This window comes from Aythya ferina (genome assembly GCF_964211825.1).
Source record: "Aythya ferina genome assembly, chromosome: 3".
Taxonomy (NCBI): Eukaryota; Metazoa; Chordata; class Aves; order Anseriformes; family Anatidae; genus Aythya; species Aythya ferina.
This window is the reverse complement of record NC_140298.1, coordinates 62,238,715-62,264,588: the sequence shown is the minus strand read 5'-3', so window position 1 is coordinate 62,264,588 and position 25,874 is coordinate 62,238,715. Positions and strand designations below refer to the sequence as shown.

The window sequence follows — 25,874 nt, the reverse complement described above, 5'->3', positions numbered from 1 at the left end:
TGGGTGATTTGTATCTACTTTAGTGTGTGTTGTAGTCTAGTGATGTATAATATAATATTGGCACTACGTACAAGTTGGAGTGGCAGCGGAATGAAGCAGTAAATATATAGTCCTGGTCATTTAATTTTGATCGTAACCGTTCTTGAAAACATGCTATAAGAGAATAGTCAGTCTTGTATAGTGTCTCCATTCCAAGTTAGGGTGTTACTTCCACAACTGAGTAAAGCAAGGGTCTGACACGGTTTTTACACGTGTGAGGTAGTGTTTTGTGCTACAAGGGGATCTTATCAATAGAAATTATCAGTAAGTAGCTTTTTTTAACCTCTTTTCTCTTGAGATGCTATTCATCTCAAACTGTTCGGGTTCTTCTTTGTAGCTGCAGTCAGTGTTCTTCACTGGTTCCCTCGCTTAGACAAACTTCTAGCTCTTAATTAGCCAGTGTATTGCTATCCATTTTTGCAACACATCTACAAATGAATGACAAAGATGGATGAAAACTACCTGATATTGATGGATGAAAACTACTAATATTGAGAATTTCTTGAGTAACAGAAGAATGAGAGCAGTTTCCTCCCAATTTTTCCATTTCCCGCCCCAGCTTTGGTAATTTAATTTTTTTTTAACCTATAGCATTGACAATATGGTTTGGAATTCACTGCAGCAAGGGAAACTGAGCTGTTTAGCGAGGTTTTTATTTGCATGGTAGTGTCACTGCTGCTGCAATTGCGCTGTCAAGAAAGATAGGTACTCTTTAAAAACTAGCATTGTTACAGGAGAAATATAGTTTCATGTATTTGAAATGAAGATCAAATTTAAAATACAAGAGATTGAATTTGGTTTCAGTACAGGATATATTTGGATTTCTTCTTTGTGCCTTTTGGCAAGAAAGCACAAGTTTTTGTGCCATATGCTGGTATTTTTCTCTCCTACAGTCACTAATATATTTGAGGCATGTCTGTCATATTGATAAATTACCGTTCAATGAAGTGTATTCATTGCAACGTGAATAAAGCAAAAATTCTACCAAACTTGTCTCCCCTGCCCTCTATATATTGAGTTTAATGATCTCAGTCTTTGGCCTGTGCAGAAAGAAGAAAATACAACATTAGAGTATTCATAAGTGCATCATTTCAGTCTAATTGCTGTTTGAATATTTTTCTCTGTGATTGAGATTCATTCTGACTTAATTTCATTTATATTGTGAATTGTATTTGACTGATGTGAATGCAATGATTGAGTAGTTACTATGTCTGTACTGTCAATGTAGCGTGAACTCCCTTTGGGAACAAATTGTGCGTATACTATATTAAGTGTTTCACCTATAATAGGTTGTTGATAAAAATCTATTTTAATATCAGTCGTTAAATACGTTCTTTATAGTCCATAGCTCTAGTATTCTTTATTTTATTTGATGTGTGTTGACAGATCTGCAGGCCAAAATTTTCAAGTCATCTTACTCACTTTCCTAATTGTTCTGTGTTGTAAAACTGATATATATATATATAAATAAATAAATAAATAAAGGAATTCAGTGTAGTAACTCAAATTTTATGGATTTTATGTTTCAACAGGAAAGCACCAGCCATTTTGTTCTGGTTGAATCTGCCTGCACAAATCTTCAAAACCTTGCTATTGCTGTAGCATTTCAAAGTCCTGTTTTATTAGAAGGACCAATAGGATGTGGCAAAACTTCTTTAATTGAATATTTAGCAGCTGCTACAGGAAGAACAAAGCCTCCCCATATTTTAAAAGTCCAACTTGGGGATCAAACAGATAGTAAGGTAAGTGATGAAATTGTTTTATGGTCCAATGATCAGACATGCTTACTTGAAATATGGACTTGCTTTTCTAATAATATGAAATTTAACCCTTCCCTGAAGGAGCTCACAACCCTCAATTCTTTGTAGTACTGCTCTGGCTATTGATAAGAATAATGAAGCTTAACTGGTTTTTCTTCAAGTGAATGATGTAAATTCTGCACATAATTGTGCTGTATCTGATCCATTTTAAGATATATTTCCTCAGGGTTTCTCCTGTGTGGAAGAGCTCTGCTGATTTTGTATTTAAAAAAAAAAAAAAAAAGCTTTACAAAAATTGATTTGAAAATGATGGAAGCTGCTGCCAAAGACTGTATGGACACTTTCATTTCCATGTTTAAATGGGTCATTGTCAGTTTAATCTGATCCCAGTTACTTTTTGGTGAAGATAAAATGAAGAAAGACCCTTTGAGGATGCTTGCAGTTACAGAATAGGGATCTAGATTTACCTGTAGAAATATCTTCACTTCTGGTGTTAGATTCACAGTCTTCTGGATTTGCATACTGAGCTTGTGAGTTTGAGTTTATTAATACTGTTTGTCTCAATTTATACTTAGTTTTCTGAGGTGGTTAACAGAAGTGCTCTCTGAAGGTTTTTATTAGCTATACAAAATCACCTCCTTTACCTGCATAGAGCAGCTTACTTCGCTATTCAACAGCTATTCTCCACAAGAGTATCTTTTCATATACATGTACATGAGTGAGACAGTCATTTTAAGAAAAAGTGATAAAAGTTCAAGGTACAAAATGTGAAATAGTGAAACCATAAACTTAATTATTTACGGAATGCTGAAATGTGAAAGTTACCACTTCACAAAATGTAAAACTTGATTGGTTTTGTGTCTTTTGAAAAACTTCCTTGAGAACTCCTCTTATGTTAGCAGCTCAGTCAGAGATGGTTAAAATGCAAGATACAGTGCAGTGCAACTCCAGGCAGTTTAGCGTGTTGTGCTGTTGATTTTTGTTCATTAGTTATGGCAGTACAGCTCTGTAAATACTATTCCAATGATATAGTTCGTTTCAGTTACTGTGCTTTGGTTAGGTTATATATTTGGAGGGGTGAAACTTAAAAATAAATAAACAAAATGCTGGGCACATATTACTGGGATTATCAGATAAACTGTTTAGTAATGTGCAGGCTATGTAAGTGTTTATGTGCCAACTTTGGTCATTTTCATGAGGTTTTTACTCTTGAGTTACGAAAGCATGCAATGAACAAGTCTCTCATTTGCTGATTGTTTCTGTCACAGACGCTGCTTGGAATGTATCGTTGTACAGATGTCCCAGGGGAGTTTGTATGGCAGCCTGGAACCTTGACGCAAGCTGTTACCAAAGGGCATTGGATACTTCTGGAGGATATTGATTATGCTCCTCTGGATGTGGTATGTAGGTTATTATTTGCTATAGAGTATTTGTCTTAAGAGCCATACTATACTAGCAATTTTTGGAGTCCAAGCACCGCGAGTTTTGCAGCAATGTGCTGAAAATACTACCCCTGTAACAGTGAGTTAAAAAGATTTAACCTGTCTTTGTTCAGAGACTGTTACACTGCATTTGTTGTTGTCATTGTTTTAGAGCAGTCATGACACTGGCTCTGATGCCAGACTTCAGTATGAGGATTTGAAGTGACTCTGGTAATGAGCTATATGTCTTTTAAATCGTGTTTCAATATTTGAAAACAAATGTGGCCACAGACACTGCAGAATACTAAGTTACTGTATTACAGCAGTGTTGATGATAAGATCTTCTAATGATTTTTTTTTTTGTCATTTAGAAAAAAAAAATTTCTTCTGTATTGGATATCAAAAATGTGTTGTTGTATTAAGTCGTTATATAGGTTATAGCTGATTTCCTGTATTGAGCTCCAGAACTAGTACTTGTTAGATTTATTCCCCTTTGAAGTGATGGCTGCTGAAAGAACATCTCCACCAAGAATGATGTCATAAAGATGTCTTGCTGTATAAGCCTGCTGGACATTCTGCAAAGAGTTTTCTTTCATATCTGTTTTGTAAAGCATCCTTTTCTGAGACCGACAAACCTTGACAGTTTGTTTATGGGATTCTACACTTCCAAAGTATAGGGAGTTTACAAGAAAGCCAAGAAACATTGCCTGTGTGTACTGGACAGTTTTTCATTGCCAGAGCGTTATGCAGTTGTTCGCTTCTGTGGACTCTGTTCGTTGCACTCATCATAAGCATGCCCCTAGTAGTATCCTGCATTCATCTCACCTTTCCTTCAGGTCTCCCCTGCAGGCATCCCATATTCTTTCTTCATATCCAAGTCTCCATGCTTGCCTTCCTCTGTGCCAAGGGAGTGTTGTGGACCTCCCTCCCTGTTCTCATTCCACCATTTTCACCATCCTTCTGCATGGAAGGATAGATTCTGTAAATCCATACCTAATTCTGCTAGGGTGTAGCAGGCTATATAATGAACAATGATAATGTTTTCAAATGAAGTCTTCTAGGTGGGTATTATCTTTGTTAAGGTAGAGGGAAAACAAACCTTCCATCTCTGCTGAGAACAACGTGGTAATTTGTTTGACAGCTCAAACACAATAGTGTTAGATTGGACTTACAATGTAAAGCCTCATTTCCATTTTCTTATTAAATCTGAATGTAGGAGAAAGTAGGGAAATGTTATACCTGCAACTTCCATTGCTGAGTAAAATTAACTGTGAGTCTACAATTCCTGTTAGTTTCACTTGAAAATATAGTCTGCAGGAACAGTAGTTGATGAAAATGTAGTGGTTCTCAGTGGGTGTGCTCTAGCATCATGAGCGTGGATGGGTAAGATGTTGGTTTCACACACGCAAGAAGAGTTTTACGTTTTTCTTTTTTTTTCCATTATTAATCTTTATTAATTTTTCATTATTAATCTCCAGATCTCTGTGCTGATTCCTCTTTTGGAAAAAAGGGAGTTGCTAATTCCTGGCCGTGGTGATTGCTTGAAAGTAGCACCAGGATTCCAGTTTTTTGCAACCAGGAGGTAGGCATATAAAATTAAATGAGCTTAATAGCACAGATTGTTTGATTTTATTTTATTTTTTTTTTTTTTTTTTAAGTCAAAGACAGGAAGGGCAAAGTACTTGGTCATGAGTATTCTAGCAATTTCCAACTGACAAGTAGTAGAAGCTATGGAAGTTATGAAAGGAACTTTTTACATTTTAAAGCAATTTTATATTAATTACTACAGGGTGGATCTAGTCTTCGAACAGAAAAGTTACTTCACTGAGCTTAAAAGCTTGAGGTATGAAGCTTGGGGCAGGGGGCATACCTACTAAACCAGCCCTCCACCAAAACAAAATACCACTTCTAGCAGTTGTTGTGAGAAGGTTTATGATCAATATTCACAAGGTGTCTTGATTTCTGCATGGTGTTTCTGATAGGCTTAACTGATTGTCCGTCATCTTTCTGCAAGTGTCTCTGAGGAGAATTTGCATTAGAGGGGGGAAAACACTGATAAAAGAACAAATAATTTGGAAAGCAGAGAAAAGCAAGATAGGGTATCTGACAGTACTGAATTCTTCAGTAAGATAACAATATATATGTTTATTTGTGTTATTTAAATTTAGAGTATTCAGTTGTGGTGGAGGTTGGTACAGACAGCAAAGCAGCCATGCCTCTCTTTTGGACAAGTATTGGACCAAAATACATCTGGATAACATGAGCAAAGCAGAACTCAAGGAGGTATGGTGTTGATTGCTCTATTGTGGTATGTGAATAATTATTTTAATTACGGGTAATAGATGGTTTTCAGAAATAAATTTGATCCTTATTTTTCTTCTCAAGTTTCTTCTCAGCAGTATACCCTTACCACTTCAGATCTTGAAAATAAATGTTCTGGCTAATCATAAAAGTCAGTTTAGCAGGATAGCATCAGTACTGGTTCCTGGCCTGTATCTGTGAAAAGCTGATTTTGGTCAGCAAGCTTTAGCAGAAGGTTGAGCTGTAAGGAAAGGAAATCATAGAAGAAAAATTAGCATTGTATGTGTCTTAGCATGGTATATAGGCAGACTGAGTGCTCTAAAAAGCCCTTACAAAGAGGGATAGGAAGCAAGAACTTTTGTAGTTAGTTACATTATCATGATTTGCGTTCAGATTGATTTTAGTTTTGAGTTTAGTTTAGGGTTGAATTTGCTTTTTGTTCTTCCTGTTTGTATTTGTGCAAAGGTATTAAATTGGAGTAAAGTTGAGTTGGGAAAACTCTCCTTCGGCATCGTATCAACATCATACAAGTCTCAATCACTTTTATTTGCTTCAGAAGAGAAATGACAAGAGGCTGGTTTTGTGCGGCTTGCTAGCTTGAGTGTCTGTTTCTGTTGAAGTGTATCCTGTTGAAATTTGGGAGGCCAATGCTTTCATTTCAGTGATTAATTTTTTTTTTTTTCCTTCCCCATTTTCAGGTTCTTCAGAGCAAATACCCCAACCTTGCTCGTGTAACTGATCACTTGCTAGACATTTTCATTCACCTTACGGGTGACAAGTATCAGGCATCAGAAAACAGTGCTTCTGGCTCCAGCAGTGTGTCAGAAGATGCATCAGAATCAAGATCAGAAAATAAGAAACCAAATCTGGAAGGACGAGAACTATCTCTAAGGTTGTCTTTTCTTATATGTTTATTAGAAAGAAATTTTGTTAGTTAGCTGTAGAGAGCAGGAGATGTTACCTTTTTCATTTTCCTCTTTCCTGTTTTTTAAATATTGTCAAAACTTTGAATATTTATGCTGGAATTTAATAAAAATTGGAGGTTTCCATTTTTAATTTTCAAATAATGTTTAATGCATCTTAAAACTCAATGTGAATTATTTGGGGCATATATGCTGTACTTCTGCACTTAATTTTTCTTTGAGAAAAAAAGTATGTGTTTCAGATGCAGTGCTGAGAAATACGTTGCTATGAAGATGTGGATTACTTTTCAATTTATTTTAACACAAAATATCTGTTCTAGTTAAAAAAAAAAAATGACAGAAATGTATTGTGAAAACATACAGTATTAGCATAGAATAACTTTTCAGCGATTGTATATATTTGCTCATCTAGATAATTTCATATTAGACATTCACTTGTAGCATTCTAACTTACAGATGCCTCTGAATACTCAGGCCCTGTAAAGTACTATTGATTTCAGAATTTTTGTGATGAAATGCAGCTTGGTATTGAATTACTTCTTCCGCACTTCTCATACTGCATGTCAGTTCTGCTCACATGGACTTATTATAACCAGTAGTGCTTTTTGAGTGTCAGCAAACACTAGCTATGGCTAGTAGCTCATATTTTTGTGAAACATAGGAAAGTCACTTATTTCAAAACTGTTGCTATTTTCCGAATATCAGCTGTTTCTCTTTTCTCACATTTCCAAAGATCTTGTTGAGGAAGAACTGGTATCCTGTAAAATAGTTCTTTGTACATTTCTGGATTAAAAGCATGCTGGTTTTCATGTTTTCAATTTCATAATTACTTATCCGTAATGGTTTAATGGAATATGTATTGCAAATTTCCAAGCAACCTATCAGAAAGCAACCCTGTGGGTCTGTGTGTATTCATCCAGTCTTTTAAATATAGCATCCTTCTTATATGTGGCTTTCCATGTACAATGTAAATAACAACTAGGTGTATAATTGCCAAAAGATGACATAATGAACTAAGCTGAACATGAGAGAAGATGCTGTACGACTTGGCTTCATTGTACCAAATCTTTTTGTTTTTCTTTTTAGAGATTTATTGAATTGGTGCAGCAGGATTGCGTACAACTTTGACAGTTCTTCGTCAACCACAGCAGTGAATATTTTTCAGGAGGTGCAGTAAGACTTAATTTGGAAATTGCTTACCTGAAATCTGTTACTGTGTCACGTATCTTAAAATACACTATTTGGGAGTGTGAGATAGGATTTTATATTTAGTTTTATCTGAAGCAGCTGAACTGTAGTTGGAATGTTTGTTATGTATGTATTAGTCTCTTTCCTTAGTAGAAGGAAAGCTATTTGCAATAATGTGCTGAAAGCCAATCTAGACTTACTACTGGCATACAAAAAGTATGCTGCAGCACAGTTTTGACTGATGTGAGCTGGGATTGTGTGTGATTGGGGAAGAGTAAAAATTTATGAAATGAATACAGTTTGACAAACGTGCTTATCATTTAAGCATTCATTTCATTCACTTGCATTGCACATTTTATATGCAGGGCCCTATGTTTAGTTGAGTCTTTTAAATACTAGATGTACTTGGTGTTTGCTGCTTGTTACTCAGGAGCTGTATTTACTATCAAACCTTACAGTGGATATCTCAAAAAGAGGGAAAAGTAAAGTATTTATCAGAAGTGTTTCCAGAATTAGAAGGGTCAGCTGTCCTGGCTGTTCCCTCACAGCTTCTTTCTTGTCCATGCCCAGCCTCCTTGCTGGCGTGAAGTTCTTGGCTCTGTGTGAGCACTGCTCTGCAACAACTAAAAATACTGGTCTATTATCACCAATACTTCCATCAAAAATTCCAAACACAGCATTGTATGAGCCCCTGCAAAGAAAATTAGCTCTGTCTCAGGGTGGTGGTTTTTACTCAGGTGGGCAGCTAAACCCTACCACAACCGTGCTCTCACTCTACCTCCTGAAAGGGCAAGGGGGAGAAAATATGATGACAGGGGCTCAAGGGTTCAGATAAGGACAGGGAGATCACTCATGGGCAAAACAGACTCAGCATAGGGAGAGTACGGTAATTTATTACTTATCACTAACAAGCTAGAGTAGTAAGAAACTAAAAAAAACCAACAACAACAAACTAAAAACACCTTCACTGTTTAGTAATGAGGCACTAGTACGCTGCTGCTGAATATCTCTTAGGTAATGGGGATAGTGGGGAGCACATCACTTAGTGATGTCCAAAGGCATAGAATTGGTATCTGAGTCTATTCACAGCATTGGAGCCACGTTTATTTGATGATACAGCTAATGCTGAATCCATGGTACGTGCTTCATAATGCATGCATCCATACAGTGCGTGTGTGTTAGGTGTTTTATATGTTAAGTGTCTGAATTCAGTGAATACTAAGAGGTATTCACTTCTTCCCTCTGAGGTTAGTAGTGGCTGGTGTGCTGTTTTGTGATATTCACACAGCTCAGTGGTAGAGCTTCTTGGCTGTTCATGTTTCAGTCAAAGCTACATCCTAGTGATAGCTCTGTTCTCCTTAGTCTTGTGTCCTTTGCGAAACAGTATCTGAATCCCTCAGCAGAATTAGATATTTAAATTTGCAAGATAATGTTAAGGTACTCCCTTTTTGTTGAAATAAGGGACATCTTTCCTACTTCTTTGCTATACAGGAACGTATGCTCTAAGTTTGGATTTTTTTTTTTAGGTGTGCATCAATCAGGTCATTTTTAAGGTTGTGAGATCTTGGAACATCACTTCCTTCATTTTGCTCCAGTCATCTGAAAATAGCTTCTGTGACTGACTGTGAAAAACTTTTACTTTTTATAGGGTTCAGTATAAACCCACTACATTACAGAGTTCAGAACTTCCTATTTCATCTCTTTTGAACTTCATTGCTTGACTTGATCCAACAACGATGAAATAATTGTATTTACCTTTGTTGGATTGGGTTCAGCCTCATAAAAATAAAGATAGTGCTTCTCAAATAATATCATATTCAGTACAAATCTTATAAGTTGTTTTGTTTTCCCCTTGACAGGCATTGGACTGTTTCACAGGTATGCTGTCAAACCAAGGAAGCAGACAGAAAATGGCAAAAGTTATTGGAAGCAAACTAAATATTTCCAAGAACAAGGTATGTTAAGACATAATTAACATGACGTTTATTGGTAATATTACATAAGTTGATTTTTTTTTCTTGTGGTTCATTTATATGTACTATGTTCTAATATTTTTCTTAAAAAATATGCCTCTCTCTGTACCCTTTGCATACTTCTTTTGTTCTTTCTCTGCAGTCGTGGAGTCTGCTTTTCGTTCTGTTTTATTTTCAGGTGTGTTTTATTTTCCCTGAAAGTTGCAGTGAGCATATTTCAAATGGCTTCATGCAAAAGAAGCATGCCACAGCTGAAACTTTGTGGTTTCTGAAGCACATGACTGCTAGATTCACAGAGTAGTAAAAATGTAAAAAGTGTTGTCTTCCCCTTCCACCCTGTGTGGTCTCCCCTGCCCCAGTTGTTATTTAATCACTTAAATGAGGAGTCCAAAAACAAATGTGTCTATGACTTTTTTGGTAATAATCAATTCCAAAGCTGTAGAGCTCATCTATATACTAATATTGTGTGATATAAACAGCTGAGTTAAACTGAATGGTTATGTCAGTTATTTCTGACCATAAAAGTTTGATTATGAAGAAATGTCTTCCTTTGGTACTTCAGGACGGAAAAACTTCCCATCTCAAGGGACAGATGGATCCCTGAAACTCCTGTTCGTCCTTCTTCTTTCCCTTATTTCATTACAGAAATGTATTCTCTTCTGCCAAGGGTGTTCTCAGTGTGATGTTGCAGGCAACATTGGTATTGGTAACGTTGATGCTTTCTTCGCAGGTGGAGTTCTTTTGTGAACTGTACAAACCAGAGATTTTATTAAGGGACCAAGAAGTTTCTGTGGGAAGAGTGTGCCTTGAAAAGAAACAAACACTGGCTCTTACTGTAAAAAGGTAGACTATCTTGTGGTTTTCATTTGAATTGAAACATTTTGTGTTGGAATAGAACAAACTGGAAGTAACACAATTAAAAAATGCAGATCAAATAATCTCAACTCAAATGCGATGAGTTCTTTCTCTTGTTGTCTGAGTTTTACATTGTGCATCTTTAAGGCTGTCTGCATCATAGTTCTTCTGGCAGCCAAAGCATAGGGATTTGCAGGTTCTTTTGTCCTAGAGATTTTCAAAACAGTTTGGATCCGCAGGTGTTGTAATAAGATTTTGACTCTTTGTAGTATGTGGGAGTAATTCCACTGGCCAGGAACTTCTTTGAGAATCCTGAATTCCTAGGTTGTATGTTGAAGAAAGTAAGTGTCGTATATAATGCTTACAAGGGTGTTTCAGACGTATTTTTCAAAGCTTTATTTTTAATAAAAATGGTAATAATAAAAACAAATCCTCAATTCAACTACTTCTCTAAAAAAAAAAAAAAAAAAAAAAAACAAGGGTGAAATTGAAACGAGCTCTTGGATAAATCTTGGCTTTTAATAGATTCCTTTATTTTGTCAGAGCAAAGCAGACCTTTGCTGCCACACGGCCGTCAGCAGTATTGATTGAGCAGCTTGCAGTTTGTGTTGTCAAAGGAGAGCCTGTGCTCTTGGTTGGTGAAACAGGAACTGGCAAAACTTCAACTGTTCAGTACCTCGCTCATATTACAGGTAAATGAAATGTGAAGACTTCTTTGTACAAAGATGATAAAAAGCAAAAAAAAAGCAATGACAGCAGCACAAAACACATAAACAAGTTGATGTGCTTTTTATTTCTTTTTCAAGGACACCATCTGAGGGTTATCAACATGAACCAACAAAGTGACACTGCTGATCTGCTAGGAGGGTAAGTCAGTGACTGCTGTTTGGTCTGTTTTGTGTAACAAATTGGCAGTATAAGAACAAGCTACTATTTAAAAGCATTGTTGTGTTGTCAAATAATTGGTTTTAGATGCAGGCCTGTTTCATAGTAGTGTAAATGTCTTAGCTTCGTACCTTTACGTGCAGAAATCTTGCTCTCCTTGCTGAAGAACACATGCAGATTCACTGAAATGTATAAATGTATTGAGTGTAAGTGGTGAAGAGATTTAAAAGCAGAACCTGGTGCCGCTTTAAAAATGGCTAAGCGGTTCAGTATAATTCCAATGTAATACTCACTAGGCATATTAGTGAGTAGAAGCAAAGCTACTTCACTTATTGAGGCAGTCTGGACGTAGTAGTTTAAATATGTGCAAAAAACCTTTGGAAACTTGTTCCATAATGCACGATACTGTTTCCATTTCAAAATCCTTTTGTTTATACACAAATGTTAGTTCCTGTTCCTCTGTGACAATGACAAACAAATAATTACTCTTTTTGCTTCTCTTCAGTTACAAGCCTGTGGATAACAAACTGATCTGGTTACCTCTGCGAGAGTCTTTTGAAGAACTCTTCTATCAAACGTTTTCTAGAAAGAAAAATCAAACATTTCTGGGACACATTCAGACCTGCTACAGACAGAAACGTTGGCACGATCTGCTAAAACTAATGCAACATATTCATAAATCTGCCATTAATAAGGAAACAAAAAATGCATCTGGTGAGAATTCAGATGAACACAGACGAACCATTGCAGAGAGTAGACAAATAGTGGTGAATTATTGTTCATTGGTTGTCTTTTCTGTTTTTACATTCACCCCCCTTTATTACATATCGTTTCTTCTTGTTTTAAAAAATGCAGCCTTGGTCAACAGCCAGGCATTCAAAATAGTATTAGAATGGTCTTTTTTTTTTCTAACTGATCACTGCTGTTTGTTTGCTTTGTCTGACAGAATTAAGTTTGGCTTGTCTGACCTATGATGCCCTTGACATCCCGTTTCCACTCACTGTGTTGCTTGTTTGCAGTGTTGCTGAACAGTCTTAGTTGCTTGTGTCAATATTGCATGTGAATCATTTATACTATCTTTCAGACCTGGAACCTCATTAGGTCTCAGCAAATATCACCTATTTTAAAAGCTAAGCAAAACAAAACAGGAGGAAAAAAAAAGTAATAATTTGCTTAGGGTAGTAATGACTTTAAAAACTTGATAAGAGCTTTCTGCTGACTTGGTTTCAGTGTTGGTGATGCTGACTTGACCAGTGCCTTGTTGTGATTTGCAGTCTTTTGTTTCCGAGTAACAGTTTTTCTTGTTTTATACTTCACTACCTACTTAGGACAGATGAAATACTGATACTGTGCCTTACATGGAGTGGTTTCTGGTCCTAGACCTGCTAAACAAATGAAGTTGTAGCTTTCATGCAGTATGGGCCAAGTAAACTTAAGAACCTCTTCTTCCCCTTTCTTTTGACTGATTCCTCTGAATATGCAGATATAAAAACAAATACACACAAATGTCAAAAAAAGATGAAGCATTAAAGAGCACTTACTGCAATTATCGACAATGCTAAAATAAATAGAGGAAAGCTGAAATCTACTGTAATTTGCAAAGCTGGCAGTTTAAGTCATGATGCTGCAGATGCATCAAGCTGTGACTTTAAGCAAGTAACTGAAATAAGTACAACAGTAAATAACTCTATAACTGATAAGCAACAGAATTTTTACTGACACTGAACTGTTCATTGTTAATTTGTTCTGTTGTAAGGCTTGTAAATTTGCTTTTATTTTCTGAAATGACTCTCTATGTCCTTGGGAATTAGAGTGATGTTGATTCAAGTGAATTGCCAGCATAAATGTTCTAAGCTAGGATACTTTACAATGAATAGCAAATTACCTATATGTCAATAATGTTGTCTTCTGTAGAACTTGAATGTTTCTGGTGCTCAGCCAAGTTTAGCCTTGTCTATCAAGCTGTTTCAAGCACCAATACATGTGGATAATGATATGGTTTAGTGACGGGACTTGGTAGGTCAGGTTGGCAGTTGGACTTGATCTTGAAGGCCTTTTCCAACTTAAACAATGTTATGATTCTATAAAATACTGTTTCTAAGTATTTGTGTGCTATTGTTGTGTTGGTGCAAACTCAAATTTTGTTTTGATTACAGGTTCACCACTGAAGGAGAAGTGGGAGGCATTTGGTCTTAAACTGAATCATGCTCATCAACAGATGAGAATGACAGAAAATGCTCTTCTCTTTGCATTTGTGGAGGTATTTAGAGTTTTGCATTTTGATGCTGGGAAGAATGAGGAAGAACATTTATAAGATGTTGAAAGCAGTATTATATAAATAAAATCCTGGCAAAAATCTCTTGCTGCAAAGTAGAAATTGTTTCATGATAACTATGTGAAACAACTTGAAGGGGAGGAAAGGAGAAAAAGAATGTTGGTGGTAACATGTTAAATGAATGCTGTATAGTAAAGGTTAAGGCTGGTATGATAAAAGAATATCAGCAGTATAGCACATAATCTTTTTAAATGGATGAGATTACAAATACATTTTGACCAATCTGCAGTAGGACATACTCATGCCTAGGGGTTCATGTGAAGTATTTAATAATAAGAATCTGTACTATGTTTCTGGAAGTAAATTGCTTTTGAAACAGTTCAAACCCATGGTATAATGGTCTAGTGGCATTGTATGCAATGGGGAAACTAATGTTTTGCGCATGGCTATTCCTTGTCATCCTGGTGGTCTGAACACATGCTCTTAAATTTTATATAAATGACCAGCCCTCTTCCTGAAAATGACTATATAAATTGTTGGGGAACCTTTGAGCTGAGTATAGTTTTAATTTATAAAGTAGCTCACTGAGAAATGCAATACTCTGTTAGACATTCATTGATTTTTCTTTAGATAAACCATCTTATTCTTAGTGTTGTCAGTGAAGCTTGTGCACCACAGTGATAGATATCAGTGACAGGCAACATTGTACAAACCAGAAAGGTTAATTCTGTTATAAATGTGCAAATCTAAATGGTAGTTAAGTGTGATAACTGTCTGGCTTTTATGACTTACAAAGTAATTGCTGTCATTGAGGGAGAGCAGAAAAACTGCTATTGCTGTAAAAAAAAATAAAATAAATCTAAGACTCACATTCATCTAATCAACCCATAGACTGCAGTACAAGTATTTCCAATATGCTGATGCTTTAGATGAGATACTACTGCTAGTGATACGATTAACAAATCTTCTTTTTAGGGTACTCTGGCGCAAGCAGTAAAAAAAGGAGAGTGGATTTTGTTGGACGAGATTAACTTGGCTGCAGCAGAGACTTTAGAGTGTCTGAGTGGTTTATTGGAAGGATCATCTGGGTCACTGGTCTTATTAGACAGAGGAGACACAGGTACTATTTCTATATTCAAAAATCCCCATCCCTTCTTCCTCTGTTCCAGTTCATATTGCTGAACACGATGTTTTTTATGCCTTTGGCCCATATGGGACAGCTGCCCTAGCTGCGTCACTTCTCAGCTTTGCTCATCCCCCCGGCCACTTGATGAGATGTGGGGGGGAATAACATAAGGCTGTGCAAGCACAATTCAGCAGCAGGCAAAACCTCAGTGTGTTATTAACAGTGTTTGAGACCCAAATACAAAATGCAGCACCATGGGGACTGCTATGAAGAAAGATAACTCCATCACAGCCAGACCCAGTACAGATGCAAAGGTGAAAAATGCAACTGCTAAATAGTATATTCTAGTGCTGCAACTAGAGACAAATGTTCTGTGAGCTCCTGAGGCTGTCCTTTCTTTCTGACTGACAGAAGTGCTGCCCATTGTTCTGAAAGACACAAAAGGAGTTTCTCATTTTAGGGTTTGTATAACTTGAGAAATATCCAGTGTTGTAAAAACATGCTGCTATGCACAAGTCATAGTAAAGGTTCCACTTCCTATGGCTGTTGTAAAGATGCAGTAATACTTCTAAGAAATTCTATGGTGTTACTCTCTAAAGACTTACCATCTTGGCATTTCAAGAAAACATTGTAATGCAGTAATAGAAAACCGGTTTAGAAGAAATTTACTTAATGTAATAAGTATCCTGTGTCTAACTAATCCTTTGTTGCATGCCTATTTTCCTTTAGAGCCTCTTGTACGTCACCCTGATTTTCGCTTGTTTGCATGCATGAATCCAGCTACAGATGTTGGAAAGAGAAATCTCCCTCCAGGAATAAGAAACAGGTGGGAAAAAAAAATAAAATACTTAAACTCTGAAAAAGACCATGACTTTAACTAGCTTTATGAATTGACCCAGCAAAGAATGCCTTATTTGAAGCCTCAGGATAAGTCTGAAATCTAGCTTCCTGTGGTAGGTGAATTCCACATCAATGGTGAAGTTTTTTTATGGAATAGTATCAGGAAAATACGTATGTAAAGCTACTGAACATGAACAAAGGGTCTAGCAGTAGTGTAGAGTGTTGTGACTGGGGACAGGTTGAATGATCTTTTTTTTACAATTAAAATGTCAGTGCCTGGGAGTGCTTCTGCAGCAGTTCATATGCCTACTGGAGATAATAAAGGCAAATGTTTCATGTATCTTCAGCAGCCTTACACGTGCCAACTTGTAAGTGCTGATGATCCTTGCAAAAATCTATGTATTAAAATTTGTTCTCTCGGAACAAATGTGGATTACATGGTAGAACAGATGCACAATATTTAGAATACTGGAATTTAAGCTGTGGCTGGGAAAACTGGAGTTGTGGCAAATTCATTCCTCACTACTGTTCACAAATGCAGAGATCTTCCACTTGTATTTGATACAGTTTTTCCAGAAGTTGCACATGTAGTCTTTCATCAGTTTCACAAACACTGTGTAAAAGTATAAATATGCACTTACTACATGCAACCAATCATTTGCAGTTATTAGTGAGAAAGTAAGTTTTAATTGTTACTACCTCCCTGGGGTTAATAATGAAAAAAAAAATGTGATGCAGAACAATGAAGCTGAAATATTCTGTGTGGCTTGTTAAGTTCAAATGAATTTATATTTGCATTTGTCAAAAAGAATTTTCAGAATTTTTTTCTTATGTTGTCAGATGTCTAAATGTTATGGATTGATTTGACTCTTACAGGTTTACTGAACTTTACGTAGAAGAATTGAGAAATGAAGGAGACTTGCAAGTTCTTATTATGGATTACCTTAGAGGCTTGAATGTGAGCAAAAACACAGTGCAAGGAATTGTGAAGTAAGTTGGTTGTAATATCCTGAAATCCTTGATGCAGTAAAGCACAAAAAGGAAGTACACAACTAATCTGTGGTTAGACTGTTTAAGGAAACACAATAGTGCTCCATACATAGCAATTCTCACAGCCTTAGAAAGTAGGCATCCTCTTCATTCTGAATGTTTCTGTACTCATGGGGAGGAAATTCGCTTTCTCTATTTCAGAAATGCTTTCTTGGTGACACCAGTTAAAAAACACTGTTGTTGCAACTTTATTTTCCGTCTTAGGGATGTAGAACAAAAACGTTTTTTTTTTCTCTAGGTTTCATCAATTAAAATGTTGTGTGTTTAACAAGTAACCTTTGTTTCCCATAGAATAAGGCATATAATCTCACTGAAGAACTGTTAAGTGCTTAGGATACTTCTAGTTTATAGTTATTCTCTGTGTATCAAGCTCTCTCAAAAATAAGGTCCTGAAATGTTCTATTGCTTTGTTTCACTGACTATACTGATAGCAGAGCGTGGCATGGTTTTCCCAGTCTAGAGCTTCTAAAGAAAGCAGCAGTTGGAGATAAGTTTGTGTTCCTCAATCTTTGGGACTACTTCCTTAGAGCAATGCTCTAATGAGTAAAAACACTATGTAACTGAAACTGGTTTCACTCTTATTTTTGCAGCTTTTACTTAGCTGTGAGAAAGGAAGCAGAAACAAAGCTGGTGGATGGAACTGGCCACAGACCTCACTACAGTCTCCGTACGCTTTGCAGGGCATTGAGATTTGCAGCATCTAATCCGTGTAGCAGCATACCACGCTCACTGTATGAGGTGATTACCTATGTTGGGCTTTATTTCTGTTTGTATTCACTACGGACTCTGTTTGGGTAAAGGAAAACACTGTACTTCTGAGTACAGTGTTGAAGTCAAATGATTCTTTTAATTGTTTGTTTTTTTGTTTGTTTTTCCTCCTAATAATTTTTCATTTATTCACTGACAATCACTTTTTTCTTAGGGCTTCTGTTTGAGCTTTCTGACTCAGCTTGACAGAACTTCTCATCCAATAGTTCAAAAGCTCATTTGCCAGCATATAGTCTCTGGCAATATCAAAAGTCTTCTTAAGCAGGTATGTAACAAAGCCTACTTTGAGCAGATTGGTATTCAGAGTAGAATTTATTTTGAGTAGCATTCTGTGCCTTTTCTCCCACACTTCCTTCACACAACCACAGTCATGTTTTTTTCTGTATGAAAGAACTTAACTTTATTTTTCTTCTAAGTGCATTTCCTTAGTAATTCTGTTTCTATATTAAATGCTTATATGTTAGCTGGTTTATTAGTTTTTTTAAAAAAAAAAAAAAAAGGGACAGGTGATTTTGTCAAGTGTAGGCAGCTTACTATAATAGTGACTCCAATTGTAAAGCTTACAGGTTTTTGAGGAGCTTTCACAGGCTTTTCATTTTTAGATTCCAAATGCTGAACATATGGATATGAAGCAAACATCTTTGGTTTGTCTCTAGTGGGAAAGGAAGAACCTTACTAGTTCTGAGAGCCCAGAATGCGTTTGCATGGCTGAGTGGGCAGCTGGGGTAGGGAAGCCAGTTGTAAGAGATGCGTATTTGTTTCAGAATAAAAACCTTCATGGCAGCAACTATTATGAATACGAAAAGTTACACTTCCAAATGGCAAACTGTTTTTTATTTCAAAATGTGTTGGGAGAATGTCTTGGGAAACATAGTTTTTCATGGTGCTGGCAAAGACTCCTGCTTCGTGACCTTGAAATAATATGCTCAGGCTTTTCATGTAATTTGCATTCTGTGACAAGGGGACAGTGCTTACTGCAGGAGTGCTCAGGGAGTAATTTAAAATGACTTCTTAGAGAATGTTACGGTGGTATAACAGTAGTTGTCTTCATTAGCAAATTGAAACTCATTTGTATAATCTTTACTTTTGCTGTCATCTCTCCTCAGCAAATACCAAAACCCCAAGGAGAAAAATTTATAAATATAGAAGGATACTGGATTTCAGCTGGGGATAAAGAACCTACGATAGATGAGACTTACGTGCTAACCCCTTCAGTTAAGCTTAATCTGAAAGACATTGTCAGAGTTGTGTCTGCAGGGTATGTCTGTGTTGTTTGTTTTTTTCTGTTAGTATAAAGTTAAATATTATTGTGTCACCTAGTCTTTGTTTAGCCTTAGTAATGTCCATTTTCCTTTTATAGTTAACTTTTCATTATACACTGATTTGAATTTATATAGCTATTTTCTTCTTAAACTATTTTATTGCTATAATGAATTTTATTTAAGTGATAATCTAGAAATTAGCAGTTAGAATGACCTGCTTATTTCACACTGTCATTAAAAAACTTACAGAATCACAGAATGGTTTGGATTGGAAGGGACCTTAAAGATCATCCAATTCCACCCCACCCTGCCATGGGCAGGGACACCTCTCACCAGATCGGGTTGCCCAAAGCCCCATCCAGCCTGGCCTTGAGCACCTCCAGGGATGGGGCATCCACAGCTCCTCTGGGCAGCCTGTGCCAGGGCCTCAATACCCTCACAATAAACTTTGTGGGTAGCAGTTAGCACTTGGGGGTTAAGTTACTTATGTTACCGTTTTAGTATATGATCTTAGAAATTCAAAATGAGTTAAATCATGGTATTTTGGTAATGCTGTTACAAAAGGATCTATGGAAATTTTGAATTCCAAATAATGCTGTTACCTTGTATGTGAGGAAGATATATGCTTTTAAATTGCTGATTTGATTGTACCTTTTAGGACTCATCCAGTACTGATTCAAGGAGAGACTTCTGTTGGTAAAACCAGTTTAATTCGCTGGTTGGCTGCTGCTACTGGGAACCATTGTGTCAGGATTAACAATCACGAGCATACTGACATCCAGGAATATATTGGCTGTTACACATCAGATGCCTCTGGGAAGTTGGTGTTTAAGGAAGGTGAGTGGGGATATTACATTCATTTCAAATTCATGTCTTATTTCAGTGCTTGCTTTCTTTTCTGCCCAATGTGCCTGTTTTATCACAATGGAGAGAGGACCTTCTATAAAGTTACTAGTATTTGCCTATGATAGTCATGTGAATTTCAGTGAATTTTTGAGTTCACATTTATCTCATTGCTACTTGTCCTACTGCATATAACAAAGAAAGTAATCAAATGACTTAATACTGTTGCTTTCCTCTCTGAATTAATATTTATACCGAGTCAAAACTCATTGCTAAAACTGTCTCAATGCTTGCTCTGGTTTAGTTTGTTAGACTTTAACTAGAATACTTTGTTCCCTCTTAAGGCATTCTCATAGATGCAATGAGAAAGGGTTACTGGATTGTACTAGATGAACTGAATTTGGCACCCACTGATGTTCTGGAAGCTCTCAACCGATTGTTGGATGATAACAGGGAGCTGTTCATTACCGAGACTCAGGAAGTTGTCAAAGCTGCCCCTCGCTTCATGCTGTTTGCTACGCAGAATCCTCCAGGTCTCTATGGTGGCAGGAAGGTCTGTGTAATCGTTTCCTTTGGGTAACTCCAACTCTAGGCCTTTGAGTAACTCCAGCTCTAGAGAAATGAGTCCTTTCTTGTTGAGTCACATTTCTTGTTCAAGAGTGCTGGAGAAGAGACTTGACTTAAATTATTGCCTGGTTTTAAGGTCTTGTCCTTACCTAGACTGTCTCTTATGCTTTCTTCCTACATTTATGTGTGTATGCTAATTTGCATACTATGGGGCTAACCATATTCCTTAGGATATAAAGGAAAAGGTATGTAACATAAGCAATATTGAAGGAAAAGTTCAAGCAGTAACATTTTCTCATTTTAGGTTTTGTCTAGAGCCTTTAGAAATCGTTTTGTGGAACTGCATTTTGATGAACTGCCAAGTGCTGAACTGGAAACCATCCTGCACAAGCGATGCAGTTTGCCACCTTCTTACTGCAGCAAGCTTGTCAAAGTCATGTTAGACCTGCAAGTATGAGTCTTTCTTCTTCTTGTAGAAAGCGTTTCTCAGGCCTTTTGTAGAAGGTGTATTTTGGCACTAAGTACAGATCCCTTTTGGAGGGCAGTCTTGTGAACTGGCAGATGTAAAACCACAACTGAGTGAAGATAATCCACAACTAAAGTAATTAATTCAGTGGTTAGGATAAAGAAGCAAGGAAGGTGATACTGGATTTGGGAGAAGGCTAGCAGCAACAACAGTGACAAGAAAATTTATAACTGAAGGCCTTGTGATTTAAAGTATAAAATCATTCTTTGGCCTGAGTGGAAAATGTAATAATAGATTTGTAGCAGTTGTTCGGCCACACTAAATTTGGTACTATTTTTAAGTGACAATTTGGGCTGTGTTCTGATACTCCTACAAACACTTAAAACTTAGTAACTAGCTAAAACTATCTCATATTTTAAAGCAATTGCAGCAGCACAAATCAGAGCACGCTTTTCCTGTAGCTTTCTAGACTGGGCGTTCTTAGTTTATTTTTCTATATTGAAGTAAAGTAAAACTTAGAAGTGCTAACATCCATTTTGGTATAGAACCTAATCTTTTGCCTGGATCTTGTTTTAATCCATGTACCTATTTTCTTATTTTTACTTACTACTTAATTATATTATTTTGTTCCTGAGTACCTAGCAAATTGCCTACATATAAGTAATTTGGGTCTGTGGGTTGGGTGTTTTTTTTTTTTTTTTTTTTTTGCATACAGCTCGTTTGAATGAATGTCGTATTAATCTTGCTTAAAGCGGTCAGACAAGTTCCTGAAAAAATGTCTCATGTTTTGCTATTATGACAGTCTTACCGCAGAGGTTCAACAGTTTTTGCTGGGAAGCATGGGTTCATTACCTTGCGGGATCTGTTCCGTTGGGGTGAAAGGTACAGATTGGCAGAACAGCTGGAAAAGGATTACGACTGGCTTCAGCACTTAGCAAATGATGGTGAGCTATGCTACTTTCTTCAGTTTTTTTTAAAGTGTCTCTGCAGAATTGCTTTCTAGCCCCAATTATTAAGTGTATGTATATATTTTGTTGCTTATTAACCTGGTAATAATTGATTTTTCTCTTCCCTTGTTTTATAGGTTTTATGCTTCTGGCAGGCAGAGTTAGGAAAGAAGAGGAGGTGGATGTTATAAAGAGAGTCCTTGAAAAGCATTTCAAGAAAAAAATATATCCTGAGTCTCTCTTCTCAGGGGAAAGCGTCAAAAAGCTACTGGGTGAGTTTCCTAGGGGGAAAAAAAAAAGTATTTGTAGTCCTCTAGATGTGCCTGAAGCTGACAGATTGCTTTGTGTTGTGCAGCTAAATTCTCCACACAGATGTCAGTGATGGGCAGAGATTTTAACCACGTTGTCTGGACTCAAGGGATGAGGAGACTTGCCATTTTGGTGGGAAGAGCCCTGGAGTTTGGTGAACCAGTACTGCTGGTGGGAGACACTGGGTAACTGTGCTTTTTTTGATGTATTTTTTTTATAGGGCAGCATCTCAGTCCAATGCAAAATGGTTAAGTAAGCTTCAGTGCTTCTTTGATCTGGGACATTTAAGCCTCTGACACGGCAGAATTGCAACTGCTGTTTTCCACAGTACCTTTTGAGGAGTGGCAATCACATCTGTCAGCCTAAGTCTTTAACAGGATTGTCTTCATTGTGTGTAACTACAAAGAAATTATATAGAAAGTAGTAAAATTGAAAGGGACTGTCTTTTGTTTCTGCTTTCTACAAGTTGCCCTATAGAATCTTACTGTGTGTCACTGGCAAAGCCATTTGGGGGAATTGTGGCAGTTTGCTGTTTGAGAGCACATGCATGTTGCATGTCTTAAGGTGGGGAGAGAACATAGGTGTGGTAGAGGTTTCTTTCTTTTCCACCACTCCTGTCTGCTCTCAAGGAGGTCATAAAAATAGGTGCTGTCTGCTACTGTGCTGGTTTTAAATTTAGGGACTAGATTTTTATGGGAGAGAAAGGAAGAAAGACACCAGAAAAGGGAAAAGTAGTATCTTATGCAAAATGGTAACTCTGGGTACTCAGCAGTTTATTTCTTCAGACTTAGGCATGATCCAGACAGATAGTATCTCCAGTTCACTTGAAATGTTCAGACTGCTTCGTAGGGGCAGGCTGGAATAATTTGCTTTTGAGCCTGTAGAAATCCATCAGTGCAGATATTGATTTAAATTTTAATTAAATGTATCTTGTGCAAGTCAGCAACAGTTGTGCCAATAATGGCCTCACCTTCCATTCGTTTATCTCAAGGAAAGGAATAGAAGGGAATTTGCATGCTGAGGGCCTTACCTCATAGATCTTCAAGGAAAGTATGAATCCTGGCCAAAAGGAGCTTTGTTTTTACTCTTGCCCTTTCAATTAACTTTCAATTAAATGACTCTTTTGCAGGTGTGGTAAAACTACCATTTGTCAGATCTTTGCAGCGTTAACAAATCAGAAGCTATACTCAGTGAACTGCCACTTGCACATGGAGACTTCAGACTTCCTGGGAGGACTGCGGCCAGTCAGACAGAGGTCAAACGACCAGGTTAGTCTCGCATCAGTAATAGTTGGTATTGTGACCATGGAAGCAAAAAGTAACAATTATAAATAACTTTTCACTTTCTTTTCCATTTCGTAGGAGGAATCTGATAATTCTAGACTGTTTGAGTGGTGTGATGGACCTCTTGTTTTAGCAATGAAACAAGAAGGTTTTTTTCTGCTTGATGAGATTTCTTTAGCTGATGATTCTGTTCTAGAGAGACTTAACAGGTATGTTGGTATGTTTTAAATGTGCTTAGTATTAAGTATCCTCAGTGAAGCATCATACAAGCTTGAGCAGGGTGAATCTAGCTTTTTAGGCATGCTTGTTTCTTGGCCCAGTCGAACTGCTCTCTTAATAATGTAATTCTTGCTGAAAGGAAGAATGACACAAGTGATTCTAGACTTGTTCATCTTTCAACTTCTGTGCCAGTTTGCTTTTTATTTATTTATTTATTCATCCATCTGTTAGAGGTGCTAGTTTTTATCATAGTAATTCTTAGACAATTTTTGCTGCTTGAAATTATAACTAAGGTAAGACAAGATGGAACGACCTTGTCTTGCAGAAGTCTTCAAAGTCGTATTCTACCTAGAAAAATAAAAGATAATTTGATTGAAAAGCAGATATGTATAGGTTTGCTTGATGTGTTGGTACTGGTAATGTTTGTTTTGAATGTTTTAGTTAGTGAAAGCTGTTGCTTTTTGTTTGGCTTTATGGTGCTTTTACAGACTGATCTGCACACTAATTGTTGTCTTTGTTATACGGACAAAGATAAGATGATGAGAGGCTATAGTTATTCTGTAGCTCATGTCCCTAAATAAAGAAATGAACAATATAAAATATAGTTCAACTAAAACAGTTTGAACAGTATCTAAAAACATTATACAACATGAGGCAAGCTGGAAAATAAAACTACAAGCAAAATCGCTAGTTTACAATATTAATTTTTGAGATTGTCAATGAGTTCTTGAAAATGATGCATCTTCTCAAATACTAGAATCTAGCTTTCTCTCTACTTTTTTGCTTAAAAAAAATAATCTTAAAATGCACATTTGAGTGTCTGCTTGCAGAAGTATTTCTCATTTTTAGTCTTTTTCAGTTATCCTTTATGTTGAGTTAATTAGCAGGTGTTTTCTCCACCATATCCAAACTCTGTTACTAGATTTATTCTTCTATTTTTTCTTTTTTCCATTGTATCGTTGCAGCTATCCTTTCTTCATAAAGTTCACTTATCTTCATATTGTGGTTTAACACAAGTAGGTAGCCAAGCACCACACACACACACTCACACTCTTACTCCACCTCCTCAGCCAAACAAGGAGAAGATATGATGAAAAAAAGGTTGTGGGTTGAGATAAGGACAAGGAGATGACTTGCTTGTTACTGTCACAGTCAAAACAGATTCAGCATAGGGAGATCTAGATCACTGCAGATTTCTTCATCTGATCCTGTGAACATGCATTTTGCCATTGTTTTTGGAAACTGGAGAGCTGTGAGTTAGATACATTAGATAAGTCTATTTGAGGAATCACTTCAGCTGAACCTTTTCAATGAAGTTGGGTAAAGTTTCCTTTTGACTGAAAAAAAAGTTTGCAATTAGGAAAAACAAACAGATTATATTGCTTTTTAAATACAATTTCTGGACCAATGAGTGTTTAATCTGGCCAATTCTTGTGACTTTCATTCTTAAACAATTTCAAATGAAGTATGAAAAAATTAAATTGATTTTTTTTTTAAACCTTCCCTTTAGTGTTCTTGAAGCTGAGAAGACGTTGGTACTTGCTGAAAAAGGTGGTCAAGATGATGAGGATAATGAAGTAGAGCTGTTGGTTGCAGGAAAGAAATTTCGTATCGTTGCGACCATGAACCCGGGAGGTGACTTTGGGAAAAAAGAGGTGAATGTCAAAGCGACTGGAAGTATAATATACATCTTCTGGTCATATTAACTGTTTAGTGATAGAGGTGCAATATAAAAATGCATTATCCCAGTTCTGTCATTCTGTGCTTTCTGGTTGGAGTCTGCCTCACAGCTCTAAAGGAGGATTAGGATACATCTGTTCTCTGTCACTACTGTGTACTATTATTTTTACAGTAGTGAGTCAATACTGAGCAGAATGTCGAAGAAAACTTAAGGCTTCTAAATACCCTAGGTAGGTTTGATATCAGAATATTGCAAGTTCGAGAAATGTGGCTCATAAAGCAAGCAAATCTAGCTCTAACATGAGTCTCGAGTAGTGTGAAGTTGCATAGCAGATTATTCTCTTTAATACTTCTCAGAGTCAGCTAGAAGTCATCTTTTCATTTTCAGTGAATATTAATATATTCATGAGGACCTTTCTCAATAAGTGGGAAAAATCAGTTTATGAAGTTCTGCTTTAAGTCATTTAGAAGCCAGGTTTAAAAACAACAAAACAACAAAAACACCTTTAAGGGATACTGTGACCTAGGACTAAGAAATGAGCTTTATTTTACTTAAAAGAAGATGGGCAGTCTATTAAGATGGTTTCTACAGTACAAAATTAATTCATTGTAAAACAATAAAAAGGATTTATTTCTGCATTGCATTTGTGCTAATGTATTTGCTTCGCTAATTCAGGCAAGAGTAAGAGGAATTACAGAAAGGAGTTGTAATTGAAGGTAAATTTCTATGTTAGTTTATTCCTTTAAGCAAAGGGACAAGAGAGCTTACATAGCCATTGTTTGATGCATCACATCCTGAAATGGAATGGAGCTTTGGTGCTTGCAAACCAGCTTGTTTTTGTTCCATATTCTTTCAAATTTTCTCATTTACCAGCTGATCCTGGATTGATGCCA

At 36.6% G+C, this 25,874-nt stretch overlaps 1 protein-coding gene across 4 annotated transcripts in view; it reads left to right on the top strand.

Moving 5' to 3' along the window:
- Positions 1-25,874, top strand: part of MDN1 (midasin AAA ATPase 1) — a 93,973-nt gene that overhangs the window by 6,436 nt on the left and 61,663 nt on the right. For all 4 annotated transcript variants that reach the window (XM_084514365.1, XM_084514363.1, XM_084514364.1 and 1 more), the window contains exons 6-32: positions 1,572-1,781; positions 3,068-3,199; positions 4,699-4,802; positions 5,389-5,503; positions 6,220-6,413; positions 7,531-7,612; positions 9,492-9,587; positions 10,336-10,448; positions 11,004-11,152; positions 11,267-11,327; positions 11,851-12,059; positions 13,502-13,605; positions 14,596-14,740; positions 15,476-15,572; positions 16,463-16,576; positions 17,227-17,374; positions 17,559-17,669; positions 18,511-18,662; positions 19,325-19,503; positions 19,854-20,062; positions 20,381-20,527; positions 21,345-21,486; positions 21,627-21,761; positions 21,845-21,983; positions 22,928-23,066; positions 23,160-23,290; positions 24,811-24,955. In XM_084514365.1, the coding sequence (XP_084370491.1) occupies positions 1,572-1,781; positions 3,068-3,199; positions 4,699-4,802; positions 5,389-5,503; positions 6,220-6,413; positions 7,531-7,612; positions 9,492-9,587; positions 10,336-10,448; positions 11,004-11,152; positions 11,267-11,327; positions 11,851-12,059; positions 13,502-13,605; positions 14,596-14,740; positions 15,476-15,572; positions 16,463-16,576; positions 17,227-17,374; positions 17,559-17,669; positions 18,511-18,662; positions 19,325-19,503; positions 19,854-20,062; positions 20,381-20,527; positions 21,345-21,486; positions 21,627-21,761; positions 21,845-21,983; positions 22,928-23,066; positions 23,160-23,290; positions 24,811-24,955 (3,702 nt within the window). The remainder of the gene's footprint in view (positions 1-1,571; positions 1,782-3,067; positions 3,200-4,698; positions 4,803-5,388; positions 5,504-6,219; positions 6,414-7,530; positions 7,613-9,491; positions 9,588-10,335; positions 10,449-11,003; positions 11,153-11,266; positions 11,328-11,850; positions 12,060-13,501; positions 13,606-14,595; positions 14,741-15,475; positions 15,573-16,462; positions 16,577-17,226; positions 17,375-17,558; positions 17,670-18,510; positions 18,663-19,324; positions 19,504-19,853; positions 20,063-20,380; positions 20,528-21,344; positions 21,487-21,626; positions 21,762-21,844; positions 21,984-22,927; positions 23,067-23,159; positions 23,291-24,810; positions 24,956-25,874) is intronic.